Raw genomic sequence first — 27,741 nt, 5'->3', positions numbered from 1 at the left:
CTAAAGAGAATGGGAAAAAATATCAACAACTTTTCCCTAGGCATTTCTTTCCGACGGTTCAATGTAATCCAATCCCAGATGGGCAAAAATCTCTTCTTCACTTTCTGCTTTGAGAAATATCCTCTGAAAGCAGAACAAGAAATAGGTGCATTCAGATATTTTTCTTAAGCAATTTAGTGTGGACACAGTGAAAGTATTATTTGTAACATTGTCTTGTTAGAAGGAATTATTGCGAAAACACAATTCCCTCAGAAGAGTATAAAAAGTCATTTTTAACTGACTTCCATAATTTTCACATTTTCCCATCCAAGAATATGGTACTAAACAAACTAAGCTAAAATTACAACAGCCTTACACATTCAGCAAAAGGCATTTGGATATTTTTCCTATGGGTTGTAGTCCTTAACCAAGCTGTTCATTAGAATCACCTGATGAGAGTTTTTTTTAAAAAAACCTGGAAGCTTGAGCCACACTCCAGTCCAGTGAAATCAGAAGCTCAGGAGAGATCTTGTCAATAATCTATTTAAAAGCCCTGGGTAGTTTAACGTGCCCCCAGAATTGTGTACCGCTGGGAATTAGAGGATATGTGTATGTGTTGGGCTCTTCTCCAGCCTTCCACACCTGCCTCTGACCCCACCAGGCCGTCCCATGATCTCTTTGAAACCAAGCACCTCTTCCCCTCCACCCTTTCTTGTAGGTAGCACAGTGCTGGGCACATAGAAAGCACTCGCTTATGTCGAATTGTTTATTAAGTGCTAATTTGTAAGTGTTCGTTAATTGTATTATGTGAATCTGCCTCCACTCAGATGCTCAGCGTCTGAGGCTCTCCTGCTGGCATCCACTCTTCTATGAGCAGCACCTTGATTTTTCTCTGGGAAACACCTCTCTCTACTTTCAGTCCATGAGGGTCAGGTGGAGCTGTGCTCACCTCCAAGGAGAAGCACATGACTCAGGCCTGGCCAGTCAGAGCTACAGTAATGGGTTCAGGGATGGTCATGTGACTCAGGCCTGCCCAGTGTGCATCAGCCAGGATTATTGCTGGAACTGCTAGGAAAGAGGCTCTCTCTGCTGGAGTAACTGAGAGAATGTGACTTATGGGAAAACCTGCCTGAGAATAAAACCAACACCGAGGTAAGCCTACCTGAGCGCCTGGATGCAGCTGCACCTGAAGCCAATATTACCCTGGGATGCTGCAGTATATAACCCAAATCTCATTTTTTTGCCTGTGCCAGTTTGGGTTTGGTTTCTGACACTTGTAACTCAGATGCCCTTAACTAAATACACCTCATTTAGACTATAAGCTCCTAGAGGGAAAGGAATCTTACTTCTAGTTATTTTAAGTCCTATTGTCCCTGAGAGCCTATTTTGGTGTCCTTGACCACTGTAAGAACAGTAGCCCTTAGCACCTGTGGATTTAACAGTTGAATATCTAACCCTTCATGGCTCATACAGTGATCACTTTGCTGAGGCGAGAACTGGGTCATGACGGCAGCAGGGTTGGCACGCTCAGTGAGTCACATAGCTGGTGAGTGACACCAGCTGACCGCTCATCTACATCCCGGGGCAGCTCTGTCGCTCTCTTTCTTGCAGGAGACTCTCACTAATGACCCACATAGTCACTCAGAATTCTGCTGCCCCCTGCATTTGAGGGGTACTTGAGTGGTATTTGTGACTTGGGGGGATCCTTGGTTTTCTTTGGTGTTAGTCATTGCAGACACCAGGAATACACCAATCTCAATTAACGGTCGCTGCTGGGCTGGTTCTGGAGGCCCAATTAGCTCATCACCTTTGATCCCGAAGCCCCTGAGGTACATTGTGGGCCAGGTGGGGACCTTAAGCTGTGAGGATCTTTCCAGCTGCCCTTAACTGTGATCAGCTGGGAACAGGACACTCATAGCAAAGGAAACTGTCCCCAGACACTCAAATCAGTTCAGGAAGAGTACTCAGGGACCCAGCCTTGGGGATGAGGATCAAAGTAGCCCATTCCAAGAAGAAAAAACTCTACCTTGGTCTTGTCCCATAAACCGTGGTTATCCAGCATCATTCTCCGCTCGTGCGTGGCATAGCGCCGGAGGTCTCGCTCAAACTGCTGAACAAGGAATAATTAAAATAATTTACTATCAAGTCTAGAATATCTTCAGCAGTAGGTGTGAAAGATATCTAAGTCCCTCTAGTGAAATCTCTGTCTGCACTAAGCATTCTCAAAGTGATTTTCTCCCCCAGGGCCGAACGCTCTTCTGACAGGTCCGTGCTCCCACGAGCACACTGGAATGTAAGCTCCACGAGAAAAAAAACCCTGATTTGTTTTGTTTTGTCTATAACCCCATTCCTTCAAAGAGTGCCTGGCATATTCAAGATGTATGGCAAATATTTGTTGAATAAATAGATAGTGTGAACATTTGGTCCAGAATAATATACGGTCTAGAGTAAATGCCGGATGAATAATAGTTTGGTGGTTTTTAAAAATTTTTTGACTATCATTATTGTAAAACAGGATGGAGGAGTCAGGGAACCCATTCCAGCCTGGATTTTGTCCCTACCCGGCCGTGCATCTCTTGGCAAGTCACCCAGACTCACTGAAATTTGGTTAGTCAAATGGAAGGATGGAGAAGTGCACGACTAAGGTCCCCTCTGGCTTTAACATCCTCTGCTACTGAGATTCTGTGAAGCTGGTGGTCTAAGTCACTGCCCTTGCATAGCATCTCCAGTGACCAGGAGTGGGCTCTGCGGCTGCAGGGAGAAAAACCTGAAGCCTAAGACAGAGGACAGGAAAACCCTGGAAAGGAAGACAGCGAATAACGTTGTCATTGAGGCTAGTTTTCCCCAAGAGAAGCAGAGATCTAGAAAGTTCGTCTTTTCCCACGTGGGATTAGGGAGTAAACCTGGGATAATGGCGCCCTCTAGTGGCGAGGAACAATTCCTATCATAGGAAAGCGAGCTGGGGCTGAGTGACAAGACACACTTCATAACTGTAAGTCCTTTATAATGGGGCAGAGAGGGAGCCAGGGCTGTGGAAGAATCTGGGTGAAGCAGATTCCAGGCAGAGTAGCTGCAGGTCTGTGAAGGTATGGGGGTATTGATTAGCACACCACCTCCCATCCCCCAGCCCTGGGCCACTGTCCTGCCCTCCCTGGCTGCTCACTCTGTGTGGGGGGCAGCCGGAGAGGCTGGGGGTGGGAGTGGGGTGAACAGGGCCATTGGGGGCTTCTGTTGTTTCCATGTCTTGGCTATTGTGAATAACGCCGCAGTGAACATGGGGGTGCAGACATCTCTTTGGCATACTGATTTCTGTTCCTTTGAGTATGTACCCAGTATTGCTTGATAATATGGTGGTTCCAGTTTTAGTTTCTTGGGGAACCTCCATACTGTTTTCTCAAATGGTTGTACTGATTTACAATATCACCAGCAGTGTATCAGGGTTCCCTTTTCTCCACAGCCTAGCCAACACTTGTTATCTTTCATCTAAATAATAGCCAATCTAAGAGATGTGAGGTAATATCTCATTGTGGTTTTAATTTGCATTTCTGTGATGATTAGAGATGTTAAGCATTTTTTCATATCTCTGTTGGCCATTTGTATGTCTTCTTTTGAGAGGTGTCTATTCAAATCCTTTGCCCATTTTTTATAGGGTTATTTGTTTTCTTTTATTGAGTAGTTTGAGTTCCTTGTATATTCTGGATAATAACCCCTGATCTGATATATGATTTGCAAATATTTGCTCCCAATCTGTGAGTTGTCTCTTCACTGAATTGTTTCCTCTCTTAACCACCTTGCCGGTTTCTCTACTTCAGTGGTTTTCACACTTGAGCAGCATCAGAAACACCTGGAAGGACTTTTTCAAACACAGATTGCTGGGATCCACCTCCAGAGTTTCTGATTCCAGAAGTCTGGGGTAGGGGTGGGAAATTTACATGTTTAACCTGTTTCCAGGTAAGGCTGCTGCCGCCGGCATGGAGACCACACACTGAGAACAACTGTTCTAAGTGAATCTGTGCCACTTGACTGCGTGCAGAACACCCTGATTCAAAGGTTACTGGGCACTGCCCTTTCCCCTGTCCCCCAACCTCTGCTGCCATTGTCTCTCCCCTGGGTCCAGCTAGACAACCTATGTCTTTTGGAAAGCTGACATCACCCCACGGGTCCACGCAGCACTTACCCGGGAGCCAGTCCATCCCAGCAGGGCGAAGGCACGGCGCTCGTAGGGACACATGACTAAGTCCACGCGGATGGCCTTCCAGGTCTTCCCGTCCTGCTGGCTGGACTTCTCACTGTCCACCACTCTCTGATGGTGCAATTTTAAAATCAGAAAACATTTTTGAAAATGATCCAAAGCATCGACCTTTCTGCTAGGCAACTTGAGCTTTTCGAATGTTGACTCCACAAGGTCACAGTATAAAAGTAATCCCTGAAAAGAAACAGAGCGATGTCAGAAAGAGACCCTGATGGAGAGGAGCTGCCATCTCATACTGGGCTGTTGATGAAATCACAGGTTTGAGCCAAACGTGTCTGTGTGTCTGTCCTTGCATTATAAGCTCACCTGGAAACCCCAGGAAAGGGAGCTAAGGAAGTGGCTGCATGATACTCCCTCTGCAGAGAAGGAATTTAGTGATTAGAGAGGCTGAGTCAAAGCCACTTAACCACCCAGGGAGGATGAAGCTGTGCCAGAGAAACACCAGCCCTACCTCCTCAGCCCACCCGGTCTACAGGTCCGTAGGATGGGGCCCCCTGGTCTGTCGGGGAAGTGGGGCTCTCACTAGAGCTGGGCAGGAATCAGGGCCCTGCATGTGGCTGTGTCTGCGGTGGTAGCTCAGTTTAGCTTAGCTTCCTCCACTGGGCAGTCGTAGGCTGGTCTGTTCAAGTCTGCTTTCCTCAATGGGGCTTCTGAGCCGTGACTCCTGCTGGGCTCCGCTTGCCCTCATTAGTTTCCTTCTTCCTATCTCAGCATAAAGTCAGGTGGGTCACTGACCAGCATGGAACTCAAGGCACCAGCGACACCTCTTAGACAATCTTATCCCAGCCTTTGCAGTTCTGCCTCCTCACCCAAGCCTGCGGCTTTGCCAGCACACACTTCCCAGGTCTCCACAGTGCATGTTCTTCATTTTGTTTGGGTGCTTTAATGCCTCTACGTGTCAAACACAAATGCACAGCCACCCTAGGCCCTTTTGGTAATAGGGGAAGTGTAAACAGCCAAGATACAGTCCATATTCACAACATGTACTCTAGGACCCAAAGCAGGTAAGTCTCACTGCAGTCCATATGGCTTTGTATAAGCTGTTGCAGATAACTGGGAATTGATTAGATGGTTATTACATGATCACGAGGTAAATGATGTGCAAAATTCAACAGTGTTAATACAATCCTTGAGTGTACAAGCATCTATTTTTGATCTTTGTTATTACCTTCTTTTCCCATAAGTTCATCACTTTATGTAAAAGTTGTTCCTCTTCTTCCTCTGTGGATCCTGGGCTGGTAATTAAAAAATCAACATCGTGCCCAATCTTCTTTCCCCTAATTTTAAAAAATAGTATAAAATGGAAGTCAATTAGGTTTTTAGCTCTCAGTTTTAAAAAAATGACCTTTGTTTCTATGCCCTATGTTTAAGGTTTGCAACACAAAATGCTCACGACATTTTTCTAAACAAAATATCCTTAGTTACACAACTCTATTCCTTGCAAAATAAATTTATGACACAGAAAAAAGTCATATATAGTATGTATATGATTATATATGTGTGGGCAAAAAATAACTAAAGATTATTTCTTCTACACTCTCACACATACCTATATGCATACACATAGAGACATACAGACACACACACACAGGGAGACAGACATGCCAACAAGCAAACCAATAATTGTATTCACATAATACAAAGTAGCACTCTTGGAATTATCTTACAGATTAAGGGCATTTTCTTAGATTCGACCTTCCCCTTTTTCTCCCTTGCCCCGAACCTAGCTTGTCAGAATGGCCAAGAGCTAGGTAAAAGGGCCAGGGCGTTAGGCAGAGGGAGGTGTGGGAGGGAAAGAATCTCTTTCTGAAATGGAGGCCTTAATATCCAACAACTGCACACATTCTGTCAAGAATCCACTCATTCATTCATTGAGTCAACCGAGATTTCTTGAGCACCTACTTTGTGCCAGGTATCATGCACTGGTTTTGCTGAGATCTAAGCTCTAAAGGCTTAGTGGGGAAAGCACACAGAGGAACAGATCGCTGTAACTCTGTGCAGAAAGGGTTTGGCAGATGTCCAGGGAGCACCGAAGAGGGGTCCCTAACCCAGCATGGAGGATGAGGGAGCCAAGGAAGGCTTTCCAGAGGAGGTGGCATCTAAACTGTCTTAAAGGATGAGGAGAAGTGAGCCAGGTGACAATTTGAGGATCGGTAGTCCAAGCAGAAAACTCTGACTGAGCAAAGAAGGTAAGAAATAGCTCTGTATATGCAGGGAATGACAGGCCATTTGGGATTGCCAAAATGGAACATGAGGGGCAGGAGACAAAACTGCAGACAGAAGCTGGCATAAGATCACAAAAGGTCTTTCGTGCCATTTCAAAAGCCAGTCCACAATGGGGAGCCACTGAAGGTGTTAGAGGAGGGGAGGTGAAGCAGCCCGAGTTATTTACCTCCGGAACCCTCCTGTCATGGTGACAAAGGCATCCGGAAGAAATGCCCAGACGGCCTCTTTAACCAGCACGCTGACAGCCTCTGCTTCTGCCCTGGTCACACAGCTGACAAGGTCTTCATAATAGTGGAATCCTGAGAGGCCATTTGACAGGTCAGTGGAGAGGGTGACACATATGTGAAACGACCAGCCCTCAGTGGGAAGTGATTCTGCCCCCAAACAGAGCCAATAAGGCAACAGGCACCAACGCCAAACTCCATTTCCATAGAGACAAGAGTAATCCATGTGGTTCCTTTGGTCGTGCATTTTGCATGGTGACAATGGCTCTCTGCTTTCTAAGGAAAGGCTTACAAGTTCCTAAGGAGACAATATCTCATATCCCTCTGGAATCCAAACTGTTCAGAGCTGACCTCCTACTGAAGAACCAGCCTTCTTGACAATAAGCTGTGCCCTACTATTTTTAAAAAGGTAATGCATGAAGAGATTTGGGATGGGAAGATACACAGTTGGAAGATGATAGATCAATTTAAAAATTAAAGTCAAGAATAGGAAGAGGATAGATCCGTATCTGAAGCAGGAATGTTCTAGGTAGTTTGGCTTATTGCTTCTTTGCCTGGCCACCATGAATTCAGGAAAGTTCAGGGTCATCATGATGAAGAGCTGATGACCTAGTTATTCTCATAGAGGCGGCTAGAGGGAGGTATGGGGCAGGGGGCAAAGGAGAAGGGAGGCTTATCTCCAAGGATTGGGGTGAAGTATTGGCCAGGAGAGGATCGGGACAGCTACATTCATAGAGCCGGAGGGACATCAATTCGGCTTCAGTACAAGGCACTGCTTTCCTGTCTAGGGTCCCCAAGAGGGGGCCATTTAAACTCTGCTGGAATTTGACAATGGGGAACTTGGATACCACCAGAGGCAGCCCGTTTCCTCACTGTAACTATTGGAGCTGTTCTTTCTTTTCATCAGCTTAAGTCTACTTCCTTGCATTTTCACCCACTACTGGCTCTCTGAAATGATGCAGAGTAAACCTATTGGTCCTTGATTCCCACTCCAGGGTTGCAGGAGAGAGTCAGCAGGGAGGCCATTTGGCTCAAACATCCTGTTCACAAAGTTCTGAAATTCAGACTTGCCGTGTCATCTCTAGATGGGGACCGTCACAGAAACATGTTGGCAGGAGCAAGATGATGTTCATACTAATATACATAACCACATTCTTGTGGAACACTACTTTTTTCATATAAATACTGATATTTTCTCTCTCCTTTTTTTCTTTTTTTTTTTTTGTAAAAAGCCACATTTAAAAAAATTTTGCAATGTGGTCATGGGGGATGGGCGGAGTTTGATCTAAAAAGCAATGCTCTATTAGGCTATATATTTATAACACAGAAATTGCCATCAACAAACACCTGTGCTTATTTAGTGATGTAGACGATCCAAAAGTCATAATTAGCAACTATTTCTTTAAGAACATGTGTGGGTATCAGGAAAGGACAGGGAAGTGCTATGATGATTTGTTGACATCCATGAAAGCAATTTAATTTGCTTTCCTTTTTGGTATGGCAGGGCAGTTAACTTATTACAAGAAACATATCACACTGCATAATGTTAAATATGTGGTGCTATATTTCAGAAATAGGCTTTTCAAGGCAAATGTGGCACGTGAATGCTCAAGCCTCAGGGAACTGCAATCAAATGCGCTTATAAATAAAACCGAATCAGGTTTTCCACCTGACTGGTGAATCACACTTTCAACAAAGAACATACTTTCAACGTGTTCAATTAGCTTATTTTTGTAGTATTGTAAGCTACTCCCATTGGCAATTCCGTTCACTGTAGTGCTGCTCCAAAGGATGCATATAGACCATTTATTTTGGGGTTCTAAGTATGAAATGGTGGGAGGGCACTCTTGGATTTCTACACTGAACTAACAGCATTAAGCAGTCTGATGGCAATCACCGATTGATTTAATAAATAGCGGCTGCTTCATTCACTGGGTTGGAAGAGCCCAATGGGAAGAGGAAGAATCCAGTTTACAAAGCTAGGGAAATGGAAGCTCCTTAGATCCTAAGAGCACTTGACATCATTTGATAAGAGTTTCATCTACGTGAAACACTACACGGCCTCCCAATTTCTCAATAAGCATTGAGAGTCTTTACTATCATTCTAAACCATTCACTTGCTACTTATGTCTAATACTTATGTAAACTTCTTTTTAATGGCATCTCTAGAACTGGCATCAATCGTGCTTATCAAATGTACACTTGCAGGAGCCCAGAATATAAATACTGGATCTTCTCCTATTTCCTGTGGGCATCATATAAAGCTTCTTAGCAATCGTTCAGAGATTAGCAACTTTATAAAAGATGAGTAGGGGTCTTCTACAATACCACTGATAGGACCCACCAAGATTTGATTTGCTTTCTCTACCACTGCTTTTTTTCCTTTTTTAAATCATTATTTCAGTAGAAGATAGCTATTTACTTTCTTTTCTTTTCCTGGTTTCCTCTGGTAGAAGATTCCCTTACTTTCACATCAATACCAATTTTGATGACTTCATCACTCTCTGTAACTCCAGAAGCCATAGTGCTGGGGACTATGGCTGTGGCCCCCTTTCGAGTCACAGTTGTATCGTATTCCTATTGCATATTAAAAGTAAGCATTTAAAACACACAGTTTTTTTTGACCCTGTATTGACATTTCTTCATTTTGCAAAAGTTTGCTGGGACCCTCCACAAATGGAAGTGACCAAACTACCTTCGACCTCTGGGAGGCCCTGCCGGGCTTTCAGATGGGAGACGGCAGCTCTCATGTCTCACCACAGTCTTCTCTTCTCAGGCTAAGGCATCCTGGTGGGGTAGATCAACCCTGTGTCTAGACTTCCACCATTTCCCTTCTACTTTCCTGGTGTTCTATAGTTTCCAAAGCACATTCACATTTGTGCCAGGCAATGACTCTAGTTTGTTCAAGTGTTCTTTACTCCCCACAAAGCTCCTCACCAATGTGTCCTTCTGTCCTTAACTCCGTGCCCGCAACTCTGACCCAGGGAGACAGCCAGGACCCAAGGTGAAGAGTCAAGGAGAACCAGAGCAGCGGTGCAGCCTGGCTTGACATCTGGATGAAGGAGCAACAACAGCCACCAGGAAGTGTGCCTTTGCTCTGTGCCAGACATGTGCCAAGGGCTTTGCCTGCATCATCTGATTTATTCCCCAGCTAAGTGTCAATGTTATCTCCCTTTTATAGACGGGGTAACTAAGGCTCAAAGATTTTAACTAACTTGTCCAAGATCACACAGATGGAAAGTGCTAGAGCCAGGATCTGGATTCAAGCGTCAACAGGTGCCAAAAAAGTATCCCAGCACCCCCAGATTGGAGTCGCAGTGTATCGGACTTAGATCGCTACCACAGTCTGAGCGACCCATGACAAAAAATGACTATTAGGAGACACAGTTTACCTGCTCGCTGCATTCGTGTAAATGTCAGGCTTTTATCCGACCTTATTTTACTCAGAGTTCTGAAGCCCATCCTGAACCATTTCTCAGAGGTCTTCAACCCTACTCCAAATACAGAAGTAAAGAGCTAAAATGGAGAGAAAGGCATGCCATCAGTCTCTAAAATAATCATCATGACAACCAAGTCATGGCCATTTCAAGATCTCAGGCAATAAGAAAAAGTATAAGCAAATCTCTGACCCAGTTTTTCCTCAATATGACAAGCAGATGGGTTTTGGTAATAGTTTAGAGGCATTTTTGTTTCAGGTGAGTCCTTTCGTGACATGTGGTGTTATGACATGAAACAGAGGTAAGGGGCAGGTTCTGGCAACGGTGTAGGGCTTAGGTACAGTCCCACCGACAATTGTCGGTGCCGTCCATGCATAAGTTATCCCCATCGGGCTCTCCCCTTTGCCAGGAGTCTCCTGCGCACAGTCATGCCCTGCACACCCACCCTCACGTTTTGAAGAGGGAAGCTCATGTGGGTCATATAGGTTTTCCATCATCACACAGCTGGTAAGTGGCAGAGCCCAACCTTAAACCCTGGTCTATTGACACTCCAAGCCTGGGCTCCTGCTCACCGCCACACTTGAGGCCTGGGCATCTCTTCTGCACTGAAGAAATGGGCAGAAGTCCCTTCTACCTGCAGCCCTAAGGTAGGGAAAATCAGGAGGTAACAAACCTTGCTTTCAAGTAAATTAGGATGCAGTGAGGAACTTTCCAGGATAGGTTTGCTTTTTAAGAGCAGGTTTGCCCTGTCCCTGGGGTCCTCGTGTCCCCATGATGTTTGTACCCATACATGACAGACTCTTGAAAGGTAAGGTATTAAGGATTTGTATGTTACCATAGCATGGCAATAAGCTGGGGCACCTGTATTGACTCGGGCATTTTGTTCCTCGACCACTGCTGTGGACTGAATTGTGCCCTCCCCGCCCCTAATTCATATGTTGAAGCCCTAATCCCCGGCGTGATGGTATTTAAGATGGGGCCTTTGGGAGTAATTAGGTTTAGATGAAGTCATGAGGGTAGGGCTGTCATGATGGGATTTGTGTCCTTATAAGAAGGGACACCAGAGAGATGGCTCGCGCGCGCGCTCTCTCTCTCTCTCTCCACCATGCGAGGACACAGCGAAAAGGCAGCCATCTGTAAGCCAGAAAGAGAGCCCTCACCAGACACTAACCGTGCTGGCGTCTTGATCTAGAACTTTCAGCCTCTAGAACTGTGATAAAATAAACTTCTGTTGTTTAAGCCACCGAGTCTGTGGTATTTTGTTATGGCAGCCCAAGCTGACTAATACAACCAACTAGAATAAGAAATAAGATTAACTGAAAAAAAAATTTTTTAATAAATATATGTAAAGTCACTTACTTTGAAGGACTGATATCGCTCATCATTTAACACAGCTTTAACTTCTGAACTTTCTCCATCTTCAATAATTTCCTACATGGACAGTTGAAAAATATTTTAAATTACTGATGCTGGACAATCACTGTCCAAGACTCTCTAATTCGTAGCTCTAGCAGCTTGATTTCTTATGGAATGCACACCCGTGCATGCAGAACATTCCCCTAGCTGATCTGGAGAAAAGAAGACGTTTCACTGTAATCCTGAAAATCCTAGCTCATCATATATCCAAAGACCCCTTTATAATCCTCAGGAACAAAGATCAGAATGATTAGGGTCCAAATCTATAGAATCCCAAACCAAAATATTCACTGAAAAATATACGTCCAAATATTTGTGATAATTTTCTCTCCAGTGTATATGAACTTCCTGAAATAAGAGAACTTTTCAACTGAGCAGGTTATTTTGAACCCACTGAAAAGCCCATCCACGTTCAAGCCCTATGTGTCTAGCTCAGAGCCACCCTCTTCCAAGTAGAGTTGGGATTATTTTCCTTGAATAATATTCCTTGCACTTGACTATACTGACACTTGCTACCACATGACCAACATGCCTTGCTGGGGAATCCTTAAACGTCGTTCAATAAGTAAACACAGAAGTGGAGAGGCAGAAGCAGCTCTATTGCGTGTCACACCCACCACTGTGCTGGAGGTGACGCCCCCTGGGTGAAACTGCGGTCCTCCATGCAGCCTGTGTTTGAAACCAGACCATGCCCCTGCTGTCAAGCTTTTAGGTCACTTGAGTCTTTCACTGTGTTAATAACAATATGGGAAGTTCTTCTGTTTCCACTACCTGGCCCCATGTAGCTCCAGATGTGATAATATTGGGGTATGGGTTATACATAATGTGCATCTATCTTTGTATATCTATTTCTACATGTTATCTATCAATACATATGTCTAGGTGGATAGACACACACACACACACACACACACACATACACACACATAGAGAGACAGAGACAGGAGAGAGAGAGAGAGAGGTGACAAGAAAATCTGCTAGCTGCTCCCCCACCCTGCTCCCCTCCTATGTACTGGGAAGTGGGTCAGATCCCACCTCACCCTTACCTCTATGATACACTTCACCTTGTCCTCCAGGCAGGGAATTCCTTCTGTGTCCCTCATGGTGATGATTGTGAATGGCAGAGATTTCAATACAGAAGCTGCTCTCAGAAATGTCACAGCGCAGCCCTCATTTTCTTTAAACTCATAATTTTCGGCCAGTATCTCAAAGGCATCCTGAAGGATAAAACCAGATAAGCAAAAGTTCTGTTTCCAATCCCCTGAGCCAGAGGTCACTTGCAAACGCCTCTTGCCCTCCTTTAAATATTGGAAAACCGCTTGACTCTTTCCTTGAAGGTCAAGATTGGGTCCCCGTACCTTTGCACTCCTCCCTTGTGGCATCTAGTGGAGTTGAATTGAAAAGACAGGCACGAGAGCGCATTATAAGGAAACTTGGAGTTGACTGCAGTTAGATATTCAGGAATGATTTCACCAAAAAATGATCTGGTGCTCACTGCTTCCTGCTAGTCATGACTGGCATGATCATCCTTCCCTCTTCGCTGTCTTCCCCACTATCCTGCGGCCAGGGTTCTGCCTTGATCACTGAGTGTCCCCATTTCTTAGCACATACGTAAAACACAGCCAGCGCTTTACGTGGGCTTTTTGAATGAACGAGTGCCAGCACAGAGCACACAGACCCAGGTGGGGTTATTGAAGGTAGGGCGTGTTTGCATTTCCAGCAGAGGAGGAAGAAGCTGCAACTGTGTGACCACATGCTCAGTGTGCCCAGTAGCTGCAAATTCCTGATCCTCCTCGCACATGTGGGGCAGGAAGTCTAGAAATGAGACGCTTTGTATTTGATATACTACTGCATGTCATCTCCGGCTGACCGCTGACTCTAGGCTAGGTGCCAAGCAGTTGTGAGCCCTTAGGGCCATTTGAAACACAATTCCCAAACTTCAGGGCTAGGTGGAGCTTTAGAGAAGATCTATGGAATTTCTTACTGAATGGATAAGAAAACTGAGGCTCATGGAGACGAACTGATTTGTCCAAGCCAGTTAATACCAGAAGGGTCTGCTCAATCTTTTGGTTTCCCAGAAAAGACTGCTGAAGCTTTATTGCTATTTCTATGTAATTTTCTCTTACTATGTTTTAGACTAATTACAGCATTTATCTTTTCAGAATATTTGCCTTTGACAAGTATAGTGCCCATTAATGACAACTCTTAATAAATGGTACTCTACCATCTCTAAAGAATATAACCCAAATACATTTGTCCATTTCCAGGAAAGAAGGAGACCTATTCTTAACAGAAAGAAGAACCAGAGATCAGGCTGGGTGATGGGCAGGTAGGGGGAAAATTTTCCCAGATTTTCAGAAAAATTCATAATTAAATTTGCAGGTCCACGGAAAGTAGCTACATGGGCATTGAGGTCCCATTACCGTGAATATGTGGTTACAGTTGTTTAAAGTGGTTCGTCTCTGACACGCGTACTGGGAGATCTTTTGTACAGCAAGTGGTGGAGTCTTCTGGGGGCCTGGGTTGGGGCTAGCTGAACAGTCGCTCCTTGCCTGAAGAAATGCAGAAGCATCCATTTTAAATAACAATAATAACAGGTATGTGTGAAGAAAAAAATTGGAAGCAGTTGTCTCTGGAAGGAGGATAAAATTATAGGAGACTTAAATTTTATGTTACACACATCTCTAATAATTGAATTTTCTGTTATTAACATTTATTATTTTGAAATCAGGAAAAAACATGAAAAAGGACCACCAAATTAAATATAATTTTTCTTTTCTGCGAACTTACGTAGTTACGGCCCAAGCCCTTTTCCCAAAGACTCTAGCACTACTGGTCAGAGACTTGGAATTGAGGGCTTAGCTTTATACATATATATATATATTTTTTTTTTTTTTTAATTTTCTTTTTTTTTTTTTTTTATTTCATCTTGTTATGGGGGATACAGAATTGCAGGTTACATACGTTGCTCCTGTACCGCCTTTCCCCCCAAGTCAGAGCTCCAGGCGTGTCTGTTCCCCAGGTCGTGCACATTGCACCCATCATGAGGTATATAATATATATTTTTTATTCTGAATGATCATAGTAAGAAAAAAGTAGGAACCAGAGACCCTCTGCTTTTCTGGCTACTAGAACATCAAGGCTTAAATATTTGGGAATATTTGTGCATAAACACATTCATAAAAATAGCTACCATTTATCCAGTGCCTACTGCATATCACACACAGTGATAAGTGCTTTTCATGAATGTTATTCTCATCCTCATGACCAATTTATGAGGTCAGCATTATTTTGTCTCATATTATAGCGGCGGAAACGGAAGCTCAGCAAAGCTAAGTGACTTGCCCAAGGTCACACAGGAAGTAAGCAGAGAATCTGCGGTTTAACCCAGGTCCATTGATTTTAAGCACATATTCTTAACCTTCAGTCAAAGGGCAATGAAAATCACAACGATGACACTTACAACAAGCTGGTGTTTTCCTGTCGTCTCCACCGGTTTCCCTGTTCTCATACATTCTATCAGCCAGGACACATCGAGGACTTCTAGCTGTGAGCTGGCTTTTATTTTCTGTACCTGAAGCCACTCCAGAACGTCTGAACCCGAGTTGTTCTCTGCTACAATGTGGGTGACAGAATCACTGCAAAATGCAAGACAAAGTTACCAGCTGAAGGAGTAATTCGAAATCAGCTTTCATCTTTCCTTGAGGTTTCCAAGTGTTCCATCTGTTGGAGAAAGATGCACACTAGATCTGACCACAGGTGTGGAGAATTTCGGTCTTCCTGCGAGACAATTCTCTCTATATGAATTAGTGTGGCAGCAGCAGGCTATGTACAATCAGATGCAAGAAAAAGTCAGACAACATTAGCAAGACAGTGGCATCAGTGGAAAACTAATGTCCAGAGAAGAAGGAAGAGGAAATTATTCCTAAAGTAGCACCTAACACTCCACATATGGTTTTGGTGTGCCATTTCATTTTTATTTGTGATGGACGTTAATCCAATGGCTTTCAAACTTGTCTGACTGTGACTCACAGAAATACATTTTATACATTGACCCAAAATAGAATAAAAATAGGTACAGATGTAGATATGCTTATAACATCTGTCTTAGTCTGTTCGGGCTGCTATAACAGTCTATCTTAGACTGGTAATTTATAAACAACAGAAATTTATTGCTCACTGTTCTGGAGACTGGGAAGTCCAGGATCAAGGTACTGACAGATTCTGTGTCTGGTAAGGGCCCATTTTTCCTAGACAGTGACTGCTACATGTCCTCACGTGGTGGAAGGGGAAGGCAGCTCTCTGGGGCCTCTTCTGTAAGGGCACTAGTATCATCCATTAGGGTGGAGCCCCCATGACCTAATCACCTCCCTAAAGCCCCACCTTCTGATATCATCACGTTGATGATTAGGTTTCAACATAAGAATTTTGGAGGGACACAAACATTGAGACCATGACAACATCCCATTACATTGATCTCACGACCCATAAATAGTTGTGACCAGGCTTTCGGAAATTTTGCTTTACATGTTTTTCAAAGCACAAGCCTGTGCTACAAAACAGGGCAGGGATCCTTTGCTCTAACAGCCATTAGCCAAATACTTTACATATATCACCTCATTTAGCTTTTCAAGTAAGTGTTATATTATTCACACTTCGAAAATGAGGAAACTGAAGAACAGAGAGGTTAAGTGACATCCTGGTGGTCACACTGCTGGTAAATGATACTCATCCGTTTTGATTGTCTTTTCTGGGCAGGTATGTTGTTGCTAATTTTTAACAAGTCTTCACAGTCAGTGTCAGTTCAAGTAGTCTATAAATCTGAGAAACAGCAACGGCAAACAGCATACCCCAGGGTTCAAAAGAAAAAATAGAAATATTTTCTCTTCCGCATCCTACTTCATTTCCTTGACTTCCTCTCCCTCTGTCTTCTTTTCTTGATTGACCCTGATTCAGTGGGTGTTTTGGGTTTGCTATCATATGCACAACATATATACACCGAGGTTTCTTGTGGTGGCTGTAGTAGTGACGGGAAGGGGCTGAGTGGCAAAGAATAAGAGGGAAGTTCCTGGACATTAGTATCTTATGTGAAATAGAGAGTTAACAACGTGAGTTGTGACGAGACACGAAGTGGACAAGATCTGCCAGTGTTCAGAGAAGGGAAAGGGCACGGGGTGAGCTGGGAGAGGCGGGTGGCTGAGGAAGAGCCGGGAGTGCATCCAGTCCTGACGCATGGGTAGGAATGGGGTGCCTGGAAGGCAGGACTGAGGACTCTCCTGAGAGAATAGGTTCAGAGGCCAGAAGGACAGGAGGATTGGAGTGGGGAGTGTATGTTGGGAAGCAGCTGCAAATGTGGCTGAGTTGATAGGAACAACCATGTCCTAGAGGGTCTGAGAAGCCTGTTGAGGAGGTTGGATCTTACTGTCTGGGAGTGTGGAGCTGGTGCAGCCTTTTGCAAGCAGAGTACTGATAGCATTACAGTGTCATTTAAATAGACTAATCTGGAACACACAATGATTTGGAGGGGAGAGTGATGGGATGGGGAGGGGTGGGGAGCTCCTTAGGAAGAAGAAATGATAGACTGAGTGTGAGATGACTTTAACCCAGCCTGGTTCCTGTGGCACCAGGAAGGAAGGCAAAGGAGAAATACGATGGACACCTGGCATTCGCTCACCTATAAAAGGTGAAGTGGAGGGGAAGTCAAATGTCACTCCAGCATAGATCATAGAAAGGTCACAGAACTTTTGGCAGAAATGGGGATTTAGGAAGTTGCGTCTCTTTGGGGAAGGGGTGGAGCAGTGGAATTGAGGTTTATTTCAGGCATGCTGCATTTGAAGGAAGGCAGGAGATCCAAATGAAAACATCTGGTTGACAGTTGGGATCTGAGGTTGGTGCTGGGAGAGAGGTGGGGGATGGAGGTCAAAGCTGAGACCATCCGGACAGCGGGACAGGTAGCAGCACCAGGCAGGAATAAATCCTGGCAAAGCAACATTTTACAACAGTTAAGGGAAGATGGGTGACTGCTGCCCCATTCTAGATCCATAGAATTCCAAAAATTATTTATAATAAACTTCTTGAGAGATTCATGTTAAGACTTTAAGAAGACAATAAAAGGATTAATAGGCTTATATAGAGAGTGTTATTCCATCTATGTTTCTGCCCTTTGGAGGGAAACAATAGTATTATTATATTATTATATTTATGATATATTATTATTTATGATAAAATTAATATAATTTATAGGGCTTTGCCTACACCTCAGAGGGAGAAGGGTGTTCTGGGGAGAGCCCTGGGGCTCCACTTCTAAATTCAGGGCCCTCTCCATTAACACTGTCCCCACCACCCCTACGCCACTTCTCCTGGGATTCCCCAGGACGATGTGGGAACGTCTGTGCTCACACTGTTGGAGGAGGATCACGTGCATTTCTTAGTCAATATAAGCAAGTTTGCGGGTGACGGGCTGTCCATCATATGAAGGACAACTCTGATTTGAATTTCCCATTCCTGCTCATTAAGCAACTAGCAAACTAAACAAAACAACAGCAATAATATTAAGTACACACAAAAACAATCAAAAAAAAAATCAACTAACAAAACCTCTTAAGCCCGTGCTACTCAGAGTTCAATACTGCCCGTCCCTGGCTCCTGACAAGGTAAGCACAGACATTGTAAGTCAGCATTTAGACACTAATGGCAATCTGACATCACCACAATATCTTTATTGTGGCTTTTTAAAAAAATAGAAGCATAGGTCTGCCACAAATTTTTAAAAAACTGGTCCTATACCACAAATAATTTAAGAAATGTTGTTTAGAGAATAATCTCCATTCTTGCCCCGTCTGTATTTCCCACCTTCTTCTGTTGCCCAGGTCGGGCTGATCCTCTCCGTGCGACCCCCTAGGTCTGGGCTGCCATGTGCTTCCTCAAGTCGGGCTGTCATCAGCCCCTTGCAAACTACTCGGTCTCCAGTTGTGCGTTTGTTCACTTTCAGTTCTGAGCCCTTACCACACGGTATTGCTAAGGAGACTCGCTGCCTCTGCCGTGCCCTGCTGACAATTTCTTATCTCTGTGTTGTGGCAGCTGTTTGTCTACTTGCTGGTACCGTGGCTGTCTCTCTGCTCTGAGCAGTCCAATATTGAAGATCTTCATAATACTGGAATACTGCTATGTGCCAGATACTCTGGTAGACACATTCCATACATCACTTCATTTAATTATCAATAATGTCATGAGATAGATACTATCATCTCCATCTAAAAATGAGAAGAGAGGGCCTTGGAGACGTTAAACATTCTACCCAGCTAATAATTAATTGGTGGAGCAGGGAGTTGATCCTGACTCTGTCTTAATCCAAAGCCTGGATGCTTGACCATCCGAGACTTTGTGCTTTCTCTGTGGCAACAGAGGGAGCTGCCCACCTTCCTCCTTGTTGCAGAAGGAACAACATCTGGATGGGTGTCATGACAACAGGAAACCGATTTCCTCCCCAGGGCAGAAATACAGGTGGAACAGCACTTCCTGTAGGACACTACTGGACACAGTGCCCTTGCTGCTCTCGCATAGAATTCATATTTCGATATTTTATATACAATATTATACAGGCTACAAAAAGACTGCAGGACATGTAGAACTGTCCCAGAAAATCTGAAAGAACAGTTGCCATAGCTACACACCAAGACAGAGAAGCCGCAGGGAGGCTGTCAGGCTCTCTGGGCTCTGGCTTTTGCCTAAACCTCTGAGGGAGACGGGTGTGCCAAGAAGGAGCCCTGGGGCTCATCTTCCAAATTCAGGCGCCTCTCCGTCCTCCCCTATCCCTCTGCCCCTTCACCACCACATTTTCACCTAGGATTCTTCCGGGCATCGCCCTGCCTCTGATGGGGACGTCCAGAACACCTGGGGGGTGAGGAGGAAATGCTATACAATAAACAATAATGAATGAATACTGGTATATACAAAAGAAACAGACTAGAAAGAAATACTAGACTATCACCAAAAATGGTTATTTTTGACCCACACACGTGTATATATTCTTACTTAATCCTCAAAGCAGCCTTGTGAGCCAGCCAGTAGAATTGCAGATGAGAAAACCAAGGCTGGGAGAGGTTATGTGAAGCCAGGATTCAAACCCAGGTGTGCCCGACTCAAGCAACCTCTTAACGTTCCACTAGACTGTGGTTAGACCCCTGAGGGAGGTTTTGTTTGTTGTTTGAAATACTTTTTTATATTTTCCCATTTTATGTCATGAACTATCTATCATCATTTTCTACTTAGGGGAAAAAATACACGTGAATGTCTTTTTGAAGAGCAAATAAATCTGGGATGGGGCTGTGGTCATCTCTGCTTTGCCCATGGAGGCCTTATAATAAAAGGTGACAGAAATCCTCAGGCAGCCACCTCCAACCTCTTCCAAAGACCCCAAGGTGCTGCTGAGATGGCCCTTCCCGAAATATCTGTGAATTCAATTCTCACCTAGTTTCTTAGCCATGACCAGTTACTAATGTCTTGGACTAAGTTGGGAGGTCTTGAACTGATGATAGCAATTCTAAACTGGGATTTTTCCTTCAGCTTCCTACAGGAAAGAAGAGTCAGGGTCTCCTCCTTCAACTAGTATTTAACTATCAAGTGTTTGCCTTGGTCCTTGGTGGCCCTGAGGGCAGGGACAGTGGCACAGTCTCTGGGTTATAACCACGCCTGGTGCCAGCACATGGCCAGACTCATAATGATGGTCAGTAGATGATGGTAGACCGAATAAATGAATGAATGACTCAGTAGCTCTAAAGCAATGTTTCCCAAACTCTAGTGTCTAGCAGAGACACCCAGGAAGCTATTAATAGGTTAAAATTCAGACTCCTGTGTCCCGTTACCCAATGCCTTCAGTTTCCCTAAATCACACCTGAGGCCTAGGAATATGCCTTTTGACAAGCGCCATTGGTGATTCTGATACAGTCTGTTTTAGTTATCGACTGTGGCATAACCAATGATACCAAAATGTAACGGTTTAAAAAGTCAACATTTTTTTTTTTTTTAATATCTCACAATTTTGTGGATCAGGATTTCAGGCAGGCGTGGCTGGGTGGTCCTTCTGTGCTGTATAATTCTGATGGGTCCTGATGTGCCATGTGGTTCCACTTCCGCCACCTTGGCGAGGAAGGTTGGAAGACTGGGCTCAGCACAGCCAGGGGCAGAGCACCTTTACGTGGTCTCTCTGAGAAGGCTCAGACTTCTTAGCTGAGGCCCTGGGGTTCCAGGGAAAGTCACATAGTGTCACTTCCACCCTACCCCATTGGTTGAAGTGGTCACCAGCCCTCCCAGATGCAAAGGAAGGGAAAAATCCCTGCCTGTCCACAGGAGCAACTATATTTTAAAACCACCCCACAGCCCAAGAACTCCACTTTGAGAAACACTGCTGCAGAGAAAGATCTGTTTTGAACTGCCCAGCCTAGACTTGATTTCCACCCTGGCCTTTGGGCTCAATTACAGCCGTGTTTTCCAACATGGCACCCATTTCTCTGCAGATATGTGAGATAATTTTAGGGGGTGCACAACTGAATGTTTTAAAAAGCCCATGTGTTTATTTATATCTATATTTTTAATTATGCCTATCAGACCATGGTTTTTATGGATATTATTCCTTAGGGGGAGGCTAAATTTTTTTAAATGAGTCAATTTAGGGATAATTCAAAGAAACACATTAAGTATATAATAATACATGTGGTAAAGGATTTACAGAAATTGTGACTGTGGCACCTAGATGTCCAGAAAGCTCTGGGTTATGGGATTAACTCAAAAATCTCAGTCCTAAATTTTTGTTTTTTTTTTTCAGACACCAGTTTCCGTATACCTCCTGCCTTTCTTTTCCTAGTTGGTCCTGCCTCTGGGATGGTATAATTATTAACAGAAAGCCCTCTGTGAAGAAAGTGGCAGCCCATCTTTGCCTGGGGACAGAGGCACACCCCAACCCAGCCCCAGTCTGACTTTCTCTGGTCCTTGTGCAGGGTCACCTGCTGTTATCTTTGTCTTTAAAACTGTTTTCTTTCCAGGAAGAGATCATTCTTGGTTCTTCCCACCTGATGTTTACTTATTTTGTAAACAATGACTTTAAATAGTCATTTACTAACTGTGTATGGTTTACAAACCCTCTTGTCAATTTCCCTTAGTAACTAATCCGTTTCAGAACCTTTGAAACAAGAAAAACCAAGCAGTTTTATCCAACTTTATGCCAATCTCCTGCTAGCACCAATGAAGACAGGTATCTCTTTCCAGCCCTGCTATGCTTATGACTGAGAGGATTTTGCCTTGATTTTTTGGCCCACCTTAAATAGGAGTATGAAAGTTTTCATTAATTCAAAGCCACACATTTTGAAATAGAAAGTTATTTGGACCAGAGCAGGACTACAGTTTACATTCCATGCTCCTGAATTTATAAAAATAAAGTCTTTATTGCATTGCTGATTACAAAAGTAATATATATTATAGAAAAAAAATTTTTAATTACAAAAAATGACTCTTGATAAACACAAGTTCCTTGGGCTGGTTTCATATTTACCAGATTAATCATTATTTGAGCAAATGTTTCTTGAAGGCTACCATGTATAAGGAAATTGTCCAAGGTCTGCAGAGGAGGTCTACACGAAGATCTTGCAGTCAGAGAAGGATGACTGGATGAGCCTTTGGTTGTCAATGGGGACAGCTGAGAGCCCACCAGGCAATGAACCCCACTGGCATTGCTGCGAGGAAGGCCTCTCCTCTGGGGACTTTCATGGGTCTTAGTCACAGAAGCAGAGTGGTAGAAGAGGAAGGCATTCAAGGTAGGGTGCAGAGAGTGAGAAAAACCAGGATAGTTGTATTTGGACACTCTACCTGGAAGGGCCTGGAGATGAGCCAGACCAACGTCTTATTTTCTAGAGCAGGTGACTGAGCTCTTTCATCTGGTGTTCTGTTTATTTTGCAAACAATGACTTTGAATATTTTGGTTTCAGACACCACAAATTTAAAGTATAGAACATTGTCAAAGATAAACAAAGCTGGACACTAGTTAAAGTGGTAGGGATGGTTTTATTCAGTAATAATGATGAGGATTCAGTGTGAACTGAACTCAACTTGGTAGGAACAAAAGGCAGGAGACTCCTTAAAGGTTGGGGTGTGCTAGGGGAAAGAGCCCAGGGGAGGGCGGCAGGGGGATTGGTCCATGTCACTAGGCTGGGTTTGTTAATTGGAGCTTCTCTGGAGGACAAGCAAGCCTCTGTGGTGCAAGTTAGAGCAAGATGCCCCCTGAAGTTAGGCCCTTGCCCACCCACAGAGACTGGAGGTGAGAGTTATATGCGCAAATGTTTGCATTCCTCAGGTCCTTGGAAGACAGCTCTGGGTGGTTAGAAGATTTACATCTCAAAGGGCAGAGCAAGGATTTATAATTGCAATAAAAGTAACTGCTCTCAGAGGAGGTTCAGGGGCCTATCTGCCTGCTGCCAGGGTTTGGGTAGAACAAACAATAAACTCCTGGCAGCCAGGAGCTTCCTCAGGCAGGCATTTTACAGGGGACCATCCTAGAGACTTGGCCTTAAACTGCTAGAAGCCACGCTGGAGTTTGGGTCAAGGAGAGAGTCTTTACCAACATTCTGGTGGAAAAATCACAGATTTTACTACCATGAGATTCCTGGGGACTTTGGAGGCAATGGTTTGAGAACCCCCAACCAACTGAATGGACCCCCCTCTTGGCCAAGGGGACCCCAGAGAAACCTTAAAAGCTGAAATCCCAGCTGTGACGGGATGGGAGGTCAGACACGCCTGGTTATACCCCCTCCCTCACTAACTGCCATTACGCTTTCTTCCCTGAAGGTTAAACTGAAACCCTCCACTGTGGATCTCAACCAGCCTCGTGACTGCCCCTGTCTTTTGTGATTTCGGCACAACTGACCAGCATTCCTCTCTGAAGAGAGACCACCGACCATGGAGCGGTTTTGACCAGTCTATGGAGACTGTGCACAGAGGGACCCTTGTGTCCTCTGCTTCACCTTTTGACTTCAAAGGGTTGAAAACTCCACCCTTGGACCATACTAATGCTGCCATTTTTTAAACATGGGACCCATGAAGTGGTAGGAAGCTCACCTGCACATGTGCATGTTTCTCCTTTCATAAATACTCACGACTCCTCCTATAGCTTATTAAATACATATATTCAGCCACCCCACTCAGCACTCAGCATAAATTCGTGTTCCCTTTACCCCTCCCTGGAAATGCTTGCTCTCGGCTTCTGCCTGAGGCTGTCTCCCAGCCTGCAAGGTGGCTGCCTTCAGGGTGCAACCCTTTATAAGAAATAAAGCTCTCCTCTCCAAATCTATGAACCTCACCATTCTTCAACTGACAGGTTTCAGGATAATGAGTGATGCAGAAGCCACGCGTCAAATGTTGCATAGGGACTGGATGGAAAGTACAAGTAGCCAGGTTAGATAAAACTAAACCAAAGAAATACAAGAAGGCTGAAAGGAAAGGGCTGGGCAGGCAGTTCAGCCTTGGAATGTATGGGATGCTATTTTTTAATTCCAGGTGACAACAAAAGCACAATTCCAGGCTCCCCTGTCTGATTGTAAACTTGCTTGCAGGGAGATCTACTGTTTTGTGTCTCCAGAACTTAACAAATATTGCACAGAGTGGATACTAACAAAACCCTTCACTGGGGATGACCCGATGCTGCATCTTCCTTTCACTGAAGGCAATGCCTTCCCATGGTACCTGGTCGACCCATCATGAAGGTCTAGGCAGGATGATAGCATCATCGGGTCGGTTTCCACCTGCTTGCACAATGGGATTTGCAAGTGCTCAACTGCTAGGTGGACGTACATAAGGAGAGCCATCCTTCCTGGCCACAGCATTTGCCTCCTCAGCACCAATGATCTGGGTCAAGACACAGGGCGTAAACTGAGCTCACGTGTTTATGAAGGAGGCTGGATGACAGAATCAAGTTTTAAAATAGCTCAATGTATTGGAATGTAGGATGAAATAAAAAAGGGACAAGCAGTCTATTCTGATCCTTCCCCAGCCTGTCCTAGGTGAGTTGAAGAGTGTGAAGTTGCTCTAAAATTTAGGAAGTTGGCCAGGGAATAAAATCCAGGATCCTTTTCATACATGTGCAACGAATACGTCAAGGGACTCGATACCTTCCCTGATCGATGCTTTTAGAACCAGCTTCCTATGGCACTTGAATGGGACACATTTTGCAATATAACATGAGTATTAATGAAGCCTGACCCCAATGTGATGCACACATGCTGGAGAATGAAATAGCTCCGGATGGTTCAACACACCATTTCTAACCCGTGTGTGTGGACCCAGGTAAAGCAGGAATCAGGTTTTTTTCTCTAATTTAATCCTCTTGGTAGCCAAAGAATGTAATCGCTGCCTATTTCAGAGCATATTTTGTTCTTTTTGTTTTTCTTAGCTCCTCTGTTTTTGAATCTTATATGCTAAGAAAAAGAGGTATAACCTTCACTTTTGAGAAGTATCCTTTTAGAAACCAGCTTTCTTTGTTATTTTTACTTTTAAAGTATATGCTTATTGTAAAAAAAATTAGAAAACACAAAAAATGAAAACAGCCATAATCCCTCCCTATTACCTCCACCCACCCCAAATAACCACTTGTAACATTTTGATGGGTTTCCTTTTTCCTTCCTGTCTTTGTTCTATTTGTTTCTATCATTTGACCTAGTTCATGTTGTGGAGGGAGAACCCTCTCCTTAGGGTTTTGCTGTAAAGGTTAATGGATCCAGCTAATTAATAAGAAAATAATCACACTTTACATTTGGATAACTGTTTTAATTTATCAAAGCACCTGGACATCACCATCTCATTTGGTGATCACATCAGATAGATTAGGCCATTTTTCAGGATACTAAAGCCAGGAAGGAAACAGGGGACCTTGCCTCATACCCTATGGCTTAGGAGGGTCAGAACCAGAATTTGAGGTTTCTGAATTTCTTATCTAGAGATTTTCCCTTGCAATCATTTCTTATTTTCCTTTCCAATGAAAGGCTGTATATCTACATACAGAAATTCAGTTTGAGAGCTGGGACTTCTACTTCCTGTGGTTTATGTTTGTGCCATAGAGCACATTTGTATGTAATGTGTGTTCTGAGCCACCAGCCTGGGAACTCTGTCACCGTCACACGCACGGCAGCAGTTTGCTCCCCAAGCCCCGGTTCGTTTCCTCTGTTGCCCGAGCAGCTGGGCTGGGTCCCTGGCAGCAGGCATCTGGGGCACGAGCTGCCTTTTCGTCTCTCCTGCCAACAGAAGAAACCTGCCTCCGGTCGTCTCCCCAAGTACCTGCCCCAGCCGCTGCGTCTATAACCAAAGCAGTGGGCCCCTGGTGGAGACTTGGACATTTCAACAGAGAGCTTCCCATGTAAGTGGCACCTTGACCATCTGGCTCTGGCCTTCCTGCCTGACCCTTGCCAAATTTCCTTACTGCGAAACGCAGTTCCACATTTGCTAAGGCTTTAATTTCTGTTTTTTTTATTTTTATTTTTAAACTTCTGGGTTTTGGCCTCTTTACCTATGGAATCTTCCCCTTTCCCCCAAATGGAACATTTTATGTTAAGTCTATAAGATCAGACAGATTTAACAATAAATAAAATCTAGGATTTTCCTGGACAAGATGGTAGGAAATGAGATTGAAGGTAGCTAGCTGTAGGAGGTTAAAAAGAAAAAAAGAAAAAGAAAAAAAAAAAAAAAAAAAGAGGCCGAAAGGGAGAATAGGAGGCCTTGTCAAGAGAAATCAGATGAGAGACAGACCTTGGGAAACTTGGGAATTTCTGAATGGGGCATTTTAGCAAAAAGTAAATGAAAAGTCAGTGTCTCTGGAAGCAGACCTGGTGAGCTAAAAAACAATTTAAAAAAAAAGTCAATGTCATCTGAAAATTAAAATATCTGATTATTGACTTTTGAAATGTGTCTCCCCAACACTCTGAAGCTGCCATTTCTTCTGCAAAAACTGCTTGTCAGCTTTATTTTCAAATATCAAAGACTATTTTTAAAACCAAAATGTCCTTTCACATAGGATTCTTATAGATTTTTCTGAAAAAAATTGTGGCCGATCTATTCCTTGCACAGCCCAAGCCAGACAGTCCCACAGATCACCACTCCCTCCCTCGCAAGCCAGTTCTGTTTGGAACGATCATTCATGTCAAAGTTCTAATCCCATCTATTTCTGGATTTTGTTTTATTTTCTCTTTATCTATTTGAGACCAGTGAAGAGCTTATATAGCAGTTAGAAAAACAGCAAGAATAATTGCTGTTTAAGGTGAGTGGATCAGTGAGTGAACCAGTCTCGGTGGTCCAAATGGTGGCTTCAGTGGTCTCCTTGCCCGGCTGTGATTACATCTCACTCAGGGTGGTGTCTGTCACCCCTGCACAGAGCTGTCCTTCTACTGAATGAGTCTTTACCTAGCATCTCTCCTCCTACGATTCCCACTTGACTGCTCTTCAGCAAAACATAATCAAGGGCACATGTGGGTGCCTGTGGTGAGCCGACTAGTCACCCCAGCCCAGCACAGACACTGGCCACCTTGGCACAGCCAGATGTGTAGGTAGGAGCCACGCAACCAAATCATTCTTTCTGCCTCAAAGGAGCTGACAATTTTTAATTAAACTCAGTGGTATTTTGTTCAATTTGGTCAAGAATGAAATTGGCTTCAACATTAAATTTCCCAATGAGTTTTCTATTTATTGTGCCTAGATACTTCATCTCAGAATAGTCAAAGGCAAAAAGAAAAAAAAAAATTGTACCTTATCTTTTCATGCCAGCTAGTTTCCATGTAATCGTATCTAGTTCCCCCTCATCTGTTTCCCTTAACTCATTGGCTCACGTTTGTTCTTTGACTTCAAATCTGCTATTTTCCCAGTGGGAACTTCGCCTCTTCCATATGTGGAAGAAAGCACAGGTTCCTTGGGTTCCAAAGCAGCTGCTGGCAAAGCCCCTGCTTATTCCCAGAGTGAAATCGGTGCTGTCCTACCTGAACTCATTTTCAACCCTGAACCCTTTCCTTCGGGCCAGCTCCGTGAGGAACGTCCTGCGGGTGCTTCCCATTTTCTTCTCCAAGATGAAGAGGACCAAATCTCGAAATCTGACGTCCTGAGGCGTGGAGGCCATCGACGCACCCGTCTGCCTGGGTCTCTTCTTCCGAGGGCCCGCGTGGGCCGTCTGCAGAGGATCCAT

At 44.1% G+C, this 27,741-nt stretch overlaps 1 protein-coding gene across 2 annotated transcripts; it reads right to left on the bottom strand.

Moving 5' to 3' along the window:
* Positions 1–36: 36 nt before the first annotated feature.
* On the bottom strand, positions 37–27,741 carry DNTT (DNA nucleotidylexotransferase). 2 transcript variants are annotated; one of them, XM_069460736.1, is made up of 11 exons: positions 27,539–27,741; positions 14,998–15,172; positions 13,958–14,086; positions 12,581–12,751; positions 11,478–11,549; positions 10,074–10,197; positions 6,624–6,756; positions 5,400–5,508; positions 4,157–4,405; positions 2,006–2,089; positions 37–123 (listed from the first exon to the last, which is right to left on the bottom strand). In XM_069460736.1, the coding sequence occupies exons 1-11, from the start codon at positions 27,739–27,741 to the stop codon at positions 37–39; spliced, it is 1,536 nt and encodes a 511-aa protein (XP_069316837.1). The 2 variants fall into 2 exon arrangements, with proteins under 2 accessions (XP_069316837.1, XP_069316838.1); XM_069460737.1 differs by having other exon boundaries at positions 2,006–2,086.

This window comes from Eulemur rufifrons, chromosome 28 (genome assembly GCF_041146395.1).
Source record: "Eulemur rufifrons isolate Redbay chromosome 28, OSU_ERuf_1, whole genome shotgun sequence".
Classification (NCBI taxonomy): Eukaryota; Metazoa; Chordata; class Mammalia; order Primates; family Lemuridae; genus Eulemur; species Eulemur rufifrons.
The sequence above is the reverse complement of the archived record's forward strand: the minus strand, read 5'-3'. Positions and strand labels throughout refer to the sequence as shown.